This window comes from Triticum dicoccoides, chromosome 5B, assembly GCF_002162155.2.
Source record: "Triticum dicoccoides isolate Atlit2015 ecotype Zavitan chromosome 5B, WEW_v2.0, whole genome shotgun sequence".
Classification (NCBI taxonomy): Eukaryota; Viridiplantae; Streptophyta; class Magnoliopsida; order Poales; family Poaceae; genus Triticum; species Triticum dicoccoides.
This window is the reverse complement of record NC_041389.1, coordinates 414,270,040-414,280,392: the sequence shown is the minus strand read 5'-3', so window position 1 is coordinate 414,280,392 and position 10,353 is coordinate 414,270,040. Positions and strand designations below refer to the sequence as shown.

Genomic DNA, 10,353 nt, shown 5'->3' with positions numbered 1-10,353 from the left:
CAGCCCTCCTCTGCATCCGGCTGCAGCTGCCGCTGCTTCATCTGCTTCCGCAGGAGCAGTCCAGGGCCGGCCCTCCTCCTGGCCTCCCCTTTCCTCCCGATTCCCCACTCGGGGCTACCGTGAGGCTGTTCGCCCCGATCCAGATCGGGGAGCGTTGACCAAAAAAAGGAGGAGAAAAACAGAGTTCTCTCATGTCTTCTTCGGGCTATGTTGCAGTTCCTAGGTGCTCCGTGATCTTCGATGGCACCAATTATGCTGAGTTTATGGGGTTCATGCGCATCCATATGCGTGGCCTTCTTCTGTGGGGTGTTCTTTCTAGCAAGGTCCCCTGCCCGCCATGCCCTATTGTGCCCGTGGCCCCAATCCCACCGGTGCCGCCAGTACTTGCTGCTGAGGCTTCTCAGGCTGACTAGGATGCCGCCAAGGCCCTTGATGCTGCTGCGGTTGATGCTTATGATCAGCAGGTATGTTCTTATTCCGATGCTCTTTCGGTGTACCGTGATGATCTCTCTGCTTACACTCAGTGGTGCAATGACGATACTCGTGCTGCTGCTATTCTCACTGCAAGTGTCCTCCCTCGGTTTGCTTCAGAGTTCATGGGACTTGGCGCAGTTGCAGCGATGTGGACTTATCTTTGTCAGCGCTATCAACCCTCTGGTGATGCTCTCTACCTATCTGTGGTGCGTCAGGAGCACACCCTCCAGCAAGGTGATTCCTCTGTTGATGAGTTCTATTCACAGTGCTCTGCCATCTGGCATCAGCTTGACTCTCTTCGGACAGTTGTTTGTGGCACCTGCCGTTGTTGTCAGACTACTCGGTCTGATCTGGAGTTTCAGCGGGTCCATGAGTTCTTATCTCGTCTTCGTGCTGAGTTTGAGCCGAGACGTGCTCACTTGCTCGCTCGTGGCCGTGTTCCTATCTCGGAGGTGCTTGCTGAGCTTCGCGCTGAAGAGACTCGTCTTTGCTCTGCTGGGTTGCTTCTGGTTCCGTCTGTGTTGGCTGCCCGGGCTCCTGTGTCGTCTGCTCGCCTCACTGCTCCGCCACTCCTGCCTACTCCTCCAGGAGGGGTGAGCCGTCCTCCTTATGCTGAGAGGGGCACGTCGCGTCGTGACACCGTCTGTGGTTACTGCTCTCGGCCAGGTCACCCAGAGTCTGATTGTCGCCAAAAGAAGCGAGACCAGAGGCGCTCCTCCTCCAGCGGGACTCCTGTGTCTTCCTCGACTCCGTCACTCACTGACCAGGACATTGTTCGTCTCAAGCGCCTTCTTGCCTCCTCAGGCTTCTCGTCAACTGCTGCTGCTGTGAATGCATCCTCTTCCTCATCACCACCGGCATCTACACAGTCAGGTACATCTTCGTGGGTTCTGGATTCTGGAGCCTCCTTTCATATGTCTTCTGATTCTTCCGCATTGTCTTCTCTCCGCCCTCTTGATTCGCCTGTTAATGTTCTTACTGTCGACGGCACATCTCTTCCTGTGGCTAGTCGTGGTATTCTTTCCACTCCATCTTTCTCTGTTCCGAGTGTTTCTCATGTTCCTCGTCTTACCATGAATCTTTTTTCCGCTGCCCAACTTACTAATTCTGGTTGTTGTGTCATTCTTGATACCGACTCTTGCTCCATTCAGGATCGTTGCACCAAGGCTTTGGTTGGTGCTGGCCCCCGGCGCCATGAGTCAGAGGGCCTTTGGGAGGTTGACTGGCTTTGTTTTCCTTCCGCTGCCACCACTTCTGCCAGCTCTCATGCTCTTGCTGCCTCTTCGTCTGCGTCCTTCCAGCAGTGGCATCATCGCCTTGGTCACATCTGTGGCTCTCGCTTGTCTTCTTTAGTTCGTCAGGGCCTCTTAGGGTCTGTATCTGGAGATGTCTCCTTACATTGTAATGGTTGCAGACTTGGCAAACAGACTCAGTTACCTTATCCTACGAGTGAGTCTGTATCTCAGCGTCCTTTTGACTTAGTTCATTCTGATGTCTGGGGTCCTGCTCCTTTTGATTCGAAAGGTGGTCATCGCTATTATGTTTTGTTTATTGATGATTTCTCTCGCTACACTTGGCTCTACTCCATGAAATCTCGTAGAGAGGTTCTTCCTATATACAAACGTTTTGCTGCCATGGTTCACACCCGGTTTGCCATGCCCATTCGCACTTTTCGTGCTGACTCCGCTGGAGAGTATATCTCTCAGCTGTTGCGTGGTTTTCTCGCGGAACATGGTACTCTTGCCCAGTTCTCTTGTCCTGGTGCTCATGCTCAGAATGGCGTTGCCGAACGTAAGCATCGTCATTTGCTTGAGACGGCTCGTGCACTGATGATTGCTGCTTCCCTTCCACCCCATTTTTGGGTTGAGGCTATTTCCGCATCCACCTATCTCATCAACATTCAGCCATCGACTGCTCTGCAGGGTGGTATTCCTCTGGAGTGTCTCACTGGTCGCTCTCCTGACTACTCAGCTCTTCGTATGTTTGGATGCGTCTATTATGTTCTTCTTGCCCCCTGAGAACGCACCAAACTGACTCCTCAGTCGGTTGAGTGTGTTTTCCTTGGCTACAGTGATGAGCACAAGGGCTATCGATGTTGGGATCCTGTGGGTCATCGCTTGCGCATCTCGCGTGATGTGACTTTTGATGAGTCTCGTTCTTACTACCCACGTTCTTCTTCCTCGCGTTTCTCTGTGGATGACCTTTCTTTCCTTCTCCTTCCCGATACACCCTGCTATGTGCCTCATGTGTCACCTCTTCCTGAGGCACCTCTCATTCCTTCTCATTCACTACCGACCCCGTCTTCTCCATCCTCCTCCTCCACCTCTCCCCCATCCTATCCAGTATGTCGCCCTCTCTCACTGTTTCCTCTCCACTATACTCGACGATCTCGTACTGAGGATGTCTCTTCTAACAAGCCTTCCACCTCTGGTGAACCTCCTCTCACACCTCCTCCGGTTCATAACCTCCGTGCTCGGCCTCGCCCTCCGCCTGATCGCTACTCCCCTGATCGGTACGGTCTCTCTATTTTGACTGAGCCCACTTCCTATCGCACTGCCATGACTCAGCCTGAATGGCAGCTTGCGATGGCCGAGGAGCTTGCTGCCCTTGAGCGCTCTGGCACATGGGATCTGGTTCCCCTCCCTTCCGGTGTCCGTCCCATCACCTGCAAGTGGGTCTACAAGCTTAAGACTCGCTCTGATGGTTCTCTTGAGCGCTACAAAGCTCGTCTTGTGGCCCGTGGCTTTCAGCAGGAGCAGGGGCGCGATTATGATGAGACATTCGCTCCTGTGGCCCACATGACCACTGTCCGCACTCTTCTTGCTGTGGCTTCTGTTAGTCGGTTGTCTATCTCTCAACTTGATGTTCAGAACGCTTTTCTCAATGGCGAGTTGCGTGAGGAGGTTTATATGCAGCCACCCCCGGGGTACTATGCTCCTGATGGTATGGTCTGTCGACTTCACCGCTCCCTATATGGTCTCAAACATGCCCCTCGTGCCTGGTTTGAGCGCTTCGCATCTGTGGTGACCGCCGCTGGTTTCTTGCCCAGTGATCATGATCCTGCGCTGTTTGTTCACACGTCTCCTCATGGTCGGACTCTTCTCCTTCTCTATGTTGATGACATGATCATCACTGCTGACGACTCTGAGTACATTGCCTTTGTTAAGGCTAGCCTTCGAGATCAGTTCCTCATGACTGATCTTGGTCCTCTTCGCTATTTTCTTGGGATTGAGATCTCCTCGACCCCTGATGGCTTCTACATCTCCCAAGAAAAATATATTCAGGATCTTCTTGCTCGCGCTGCTCTTGGTGATGAGCGCACTGTTGTGACTCCTATGGAGCTCAACGTTCAGCTCCGTGCCTCTGATGGTGACCCTCTTCCTAATCCCACTCGCTATCGACACCTCGTTGGCAGTCTTGTCTATCTTGCTGTTACGCCTCCTGACATCTCCTATCCTGTCCACATCCTGAGTCAGTTTGTTTCAGCCCCCACCTCTGTCCACTATAGTCACCTCCTCCGTGTTCTACGATATCTTCGTGGCACAATCTCTCAGCGCCTTTTCTTTCCCTGCTCCAGCTCTCTTGAGCTCCAGGCCTACTCTGATGCTACCTGGGCTAGTGATCCCTCTGATCGACGCTCGCTGTCTGCTTACTGTGTCTTTCTTGGTGGCTCTCTTATTGTCTGGAAGACAAAGAAGCAGACTGCAGTTTCTCGCTCGAGTACAGAGGCTGAGTTGCGAGCCATGGCTATGTTGACGGCTGAGGTGATCTGGTTACGGTGGTTACTTGAGGATTTTGGAGTGTCTGCTACTTCCTCAACTCCTCTCCTATCCGACAGTACTGGTGCTATCAATATTGCGCGTGACCCGGTGAAGCATGAGCTCACCAAGCACATCGGTGTGGATGCCCACTTTGTGCGTGCTGCTGTGCAGGATCAGACTCTCGCTCTTCACTATGTGCCCTCTGAGTTACAGTTGGCTGACTTCTTCACGAAGGCACAGACTCAAGCGCAGCATGGCTTTTTCCTCTCCAAACTCAGTGTAGTTGCTCCACCATGAGTTTGAGGAGGGGTGTTAGGTGTGTATAGTTCATTGTGTACATCCCCATTGTATAAGGGGCTTTTCTGCACTTTGCCACACCTGTATATGTACTGGCCTTGGCCCTCAGTAAAGAGTTAGTTGCTCACTTATCCAACAGGTTTAAACCATGTATTACTTATCTTGTACTCCAAGCCTCTATCCCCTCGTGTATTCTATATATACCCCGTATATGAGGGTCAGATTAATACAACCCAACATACAATATTAGCCATCCTACAATTTTTCACAGTATAATCTCCAGTCACACACACACACGCTTGTGTGTGTCTCAATGCAACAATTTGACAGTGGCAGTACCACTGTTACGTCTTTGGCTGCAGAAACGGGCCGGAGGCAAACTGATGACATAATTTTAGACTGCATAAATAAATATACAACTAATTCAAGTGGGTGATCAAGTTGTGTCTAGGGAGTAGGGACCAACCATGTAGTACGAAACGCCGGTTTATATATCTTTAAAACTAGAGAGTACATCCAAGTGATCCGGCCCTAAACGTGGTCCTTCTCTTGTGCATTGCGTTCCATTCTTCCAGTCGTGTAAAGACGCCAAAAAGCACGACGTCGACGCTGCAACGGTCCACTTTACTGGCATAGTTTATCATCCATCTTCAGTGACATCCGAGCGATCAAACAAACAAAAGCCCTAGAATCAGACCCCCTTTGTTTTCAGTGTGTATATATAGATCAATCAATCAGAGAACAATCTCTCAACTTTACAATATCCGGGACGGCTCCACCACCCTGCGAATTGTTAACGTCAATCGTGGAACAAGCCTTCGTCCCGCGGCTCCCCCTGTCAAAGCTACACCTATCTTTTATCTTTTTCATTCACACACGCACGCACACAAGCTCAACGGCTCGGTCCGCGGCAACTACTCAATCAATCAAACGCATTGCTCAAACAAACCCTCAAACCAAACAACCATATACACAAGCCGCAGCCACGATCTCCGGCTGCTGCTGCTACGGCCTACGAGATGCTGATCATGGCGGCGGCCATTGAACTCTCCAGGCTGACGCACTCGATCATCATCCCGCACATCTTGCCCATCTCCTTCTCCTTCACCATGGTGCCGCCGTGGCCGCCGTCGGAGGCCTCCGCGGCGGCGCACTCGTCGAGGCGGTAGCAGGTGACGAGGTGGTCGTTGGCCATGCCGACGGCCTGCATGAAGGCGTAGACCACCGTCGGGCCGACGCCGCGGAGGCCCCTCCGCACCAGGTCCTGGCTGAGCGCCTCGGCCTTGGGCGTCCGCAGCGGCACCTCCCGGGGCGACCGGTGCCTGCCGACCATGGGCTTGTAGTTGAGGAAGCCCCAGCAGTACTCGTCCAGCGACCCAAACTCCTCTATGATCTATCAACAGCGAGGTTCAGACTTGATGTCAGAAAGAAACAGTGGGAGGCATTAAGTCTAAGATTAAGAAGCTAAGAAGAGTAAACAAAACGGTTGTTGGGCAGATTGAATTGGCTGCCAATGCTGTTCAGGCCATCAAGATCAAGATCTGGACAGGTATGGATAGGATGACTGGCTGACATGGAGGTGGATGGATGAACTTACCTTCAGTAACTCGTGCGCGTTTTCGACGATGGTTCGAAGCCGGTGCTCCGACAGCAGGGACCTGGCCGGGCTGCATGGCCCCAGGAATTTCTTCTCGTTTAGCTTCGACACCAGTAGAGGATCGAAATCCATGAACACTTCCCTGTGGAGTGCATGCATGCATGGTGTTTGATGAGATTTTGAGTGTCTGGTGAGCTGTTAAGAGGTAAAAAGGAGAGCGTACCTGAAGGCGTCCCTCTTGCTGAGGATTACAGGCCATGACATCTCCGCCAGTGCACCAGACAGAACAAGCATCTCAAATAGTTTCCTGTGGATTTAGGACTGAAAGTTGTAACTTTACATAATTAATTTGCTTCTTAGCATTTTAACTTTAGATGATTTCATTAGGCTTATTAGGGCATACCTGTCGTCATGCACTGGGACGCCCCACTCCTGGTCATGAAAGGCAGTGTAGCATGGATCTGTTACAGATGTAAAATCAAAGATTTCATTAGTAAAACCAAAGGTTTCATTAGTCAGGTGAAAAACAAGGTGTGATTCCAACGGAAAGTTGAAGATCCTAGAAAGTTTGCGAGATTGGAGCAAGGACGAGAGTGTACATTTTGATGAGACGGCAACAGTGACCAGAATGTTTTTTTGTCCAAAAGGGCAGAGGTCCCAGCTTAACAGTTAATTAGGTGTATGATCAGCAGACATCATCAGGTACTACTGTTGGGTATGAAAAGGCAACACATCTTTTCCAATGCTGCAAACAAGTACTATGTGGTAGTTTGTACGGTTCTCTTGTCGTCCTACGCTCTTGCTAAAGTACGTGAAACTAAATAATGGCACAAAAACCTAACTATAGGAAGATTAAAGCTGCAAGCAGATTAACACCATTAGGCTGGTCACAATGAGGAGGAACTTAGGAGTAACATCACACACTCCGATACAACTTTGCTTATGTGGCACATATTTAATAAAGAAAGAGGTGCTTGTGGTAACTAGCTAAGTTATCGAAACATCACACACTTCAAGAAACAATGAGTCTATAACCTAATAAATACATCGTTTCATGACACTACATAGATGTTCCTACCCACTATGGAGGTAGTAACATAGTCTAGAGAAGTGTGTAAGTTACTAGCTTATGTTCTTGCCCATTGTGACCAGCCTTAGGGAACTGTCAATGGAGCACAACCGGAGCAATTAAATACGTTTCCGCTGCCTAATGCGCTGCAGAAAAGATGCAAAGCTCAACTGGCATAAATTTAAAGGGGAGAGCAATGATAAGCACATCAGTATCACCACCAAGAGAAAAGGAACAAAGAAAGAAGAAAAGATATATATCCTGGGGCCTGGGACGCCATTCTTTTCTTGGAACATAGAGATTGAAAGCCCCAGGCCACCATCATCGACCTCCTCCGCATCGCAAGTTTGCGACCTAATGCGAAAAATTTCAGGCCAAGCTAAGCCCTGCTTACCACACTGAATTTGTGTTTGCACCTAAATTTTGTGACTGACCAATTACATTGAAACACCTACTCTCTGGTTAAGGACTACTACAAAGGAGCTCATGCCACTTGGTTTTGTTAAGTCGAGGGTTTAACAACTTGATTAGATTTCAGAAATATTGTGCCGACAAGCTAGTGGGCAATGGGAGGAATTCTTTGGGGAGATAAAATTGACAAGTACTCGCCGGATAGCGGACGCGCCACCAAACATCTGAGTGCATCTTTATATTAAATTGCGCATTTGTCAATTGTGCAGCGCCACCAAACGTCTCTGAGGCCATATGATCTAATTAATCACAATCATCGCCTCCTAGATTAATGCTAGTTATAGCAGTAGTAGTACAAGATACTGGAGGTGTTTTCTCTTTCTCCTGGGAGAGGTAAAACGTTCACGTCAGCGCAATAATACGCAAGCACAGGCCACTGCTTGGCAGCTTACTATGTCAATGCAGCAGCGGTATCATTATTCGAGATTATTTGAGACAGCTACTCCCTCCATCCGAAAATAGATACATCTTTTTTATCCATTTTGATGATAAGTATTTTCGGACGGAGGGAGTATGTTACAAAGCGGTCTCATTTTGGACGTGGGTTCACAAGCTGATATAGACGGAGGCAACGAGGGTCTCTCATGAGTACGTACGTACAGTGCGATAGACGTGATCTAGCATGGAAAATACGATGTACAATTCTGTAGCAGACGCAGTGCTGTATTCTGAAAACGTGAGGAAATCGGATATATTGCTTTGAGGGGTATATGTATGTGTATATATACTTAGGAAACATCACAAGTCGCAACCACTCATAGTCTTGGTCCAAAAAGTTATAGCTAGGGCAGGGTAGCTTTGATAAAGAAAGGCCCCGTGTAGAGTTGTGTAAATTTTAAGCTAGCCAGGAGTAGATAGTACGTACGGCTGAATATACCGGCTGACGGTTACTAATGATGGTGCATGAGGTCTTGATGACTGATCAATTTATCCTTTCTCTTTTACTTATTAAGCTCTTCAAGACCTCGTGCATCCTTAATTAGTAACTGTCTGCCATATATTGACGGCACTTACTATACATTACTTCCCCTAGTTCTCAAAAGCCATCATTTAGACATTGTCCCAAAAAAGTGTTTTCCCTTTTTACAAATTTTAATTTTCTTGACTACTGGTATTTTTCTAAAATATATTCAAGCTCGATATGTGAAAATCATATGCGCAAGTTACATTTATAATTATGTTCGAAGAGAAACTGAATTTCTGGTGGAAGTTATGCTTTGAGTCATTGAAGACTACTTCAATGTTGGTTTAGTGCATAAAATAAAAAGAATTTGCATTTTTTTAGGGGTAAGTGGGGCGGATTTGTGCAAATTCATTGATTAGTAGTACTACTATTAGGGTATTTAGGGTATAGAGGGTACGCCAAAGAGTATATAGCATAGCAGATTATGTGAGTACTTGCCATTCCTAGTATTAGGGTATACAGAGTACTAATTGTGTGAGTACTTGCTATTCGTAGCTAGAAAATGAGCTACCGATTATATGTCATAGCAAATTAATAGCATGCATGATAGCAAAAGGAGAAAGCATGATTATCCACTTGTATACTAACTGCATTTAGCATCCCCTTTAATTTGTCCTTGCCTTAATGAAAAGAAGCCATAATCACATGATTAGTGTCGGGATTAATTTGGAGCACCTACCGGTGTTACGGGTCACCCAGGGACACCTCGGCGGCCCCGGCGCCGCCGCAGGTTCTCCGATCATCGAACCCAGCACCACCGCAGCAGCTGCTCCTGCACCGTCCGGCGCAACGCTGGCAGCCTTCCGAGCGGAAGGGGGCCCCGCCGACGACCCGGCGGCCGCCCTCCGCCGGGCAGCCGCCCCCGCCGGCCGGCCGATCCTGCCGGTGGACGCCCGGCTGCAGAAGGAGTCGTCGGACGCCTCGGACGCGCACGACACGTTGAGCGACTGCATGTTCCCGTTCTTCCCGCCGCGGCGCAGCAGCTCGGACCGGCGCAGCAGCATGGACGGGAGCGCGCCCCTCGCGGCCGCCGTGGCGGTCGGCAGCCTCTTCTTGGAGTTGGAGGCCTTGCTGTCGGCCGCCGCCCGCGGGTCCTCGTCGCCGCGCGGCGTCGTCGACTGCGGCCTCTCCCTCCCCCCGGCGCCGGCCGACGGCGGCCTCTCCCTCCCTCCGGCGCCGGCCGACGGAGGCCTCGGGGATGACGGCCTGCGGGCTGCACCGGCGACCCTGGGCCCCGCGGCGGACATGCCTGCCTGCCTGGCTGGCTCCCGTTCAGCTCGCGGTGCTCCGTCGGCCTCGCGTGGACGCGCCTGCTAGTAGTAACCTAGGACGATCGATGAGGCAGACGCGGGCGTAGAGGATTATATGGAGCGATCGATGGAGACGACGGCGAGCTCCGGCGTTGCCGTCTGAGAGGTACAGTGTGCGAACGAACTGCGAGCTGCGGAGTGTGCGGGCTGTTATAAGGTGGCTCTCGATCGCCTTCGCCTTCCCGGGCGCGAACGAACGTACGTGGGCTGGTGGGTGGCGGGCGGGTGCTAGCTACGTACGTACGTTCTGCGCGCGCGGTTTGCGCTCGCGATCGAGCGAGCGCTGGGCGGGCGGTTGGTGGCGCGTCGAGAGGGCTGTTGCCATGGGAGGTTTTTGCGGGGGAGGACGTGTCAGCTGAGCTGATCGAAGTACGTCCACGTCGCGGTCACGCCGGTGCGCGGAGGCAGCT

The 10,353-nt window shown here is 50.7% G+C and overlaps 1 protein-coding gene across 1 annotated transcript; it reads right to left on the bottom strand.

Moving 5' to 3' along the window:
- Window positions 1-5,233: 5,233 nt before the first annotated feature.
- LOC119309663 lies at window positions 5,234-10,178 on the bottom strand. Its single transcript, XM_037585623.1, has 5 exons — window positions 9,313-10,178; window positions 6,533-6,590; window positions 6,353-6,436; window positions 6,130-6,271; window positions 5,234-5,925 (listed from the first exon to the last, which is right to left on the bottom strand). The coding sequence occupies exons 1-5, from the start codon at window positions 9,878-9,880 to the stop codon at window positions 5,545-5,547; spliced, it is 1,233 nt and encodes a 410-aa protein (XP_037441520.1). The 5' UTR covers window positions 9,881-10,178; the 3' UTR covers window positions 5,234-5,544.
- Between the last annotated feature and the right edge of the window lie 175 nt (window positions 10,179-10,353).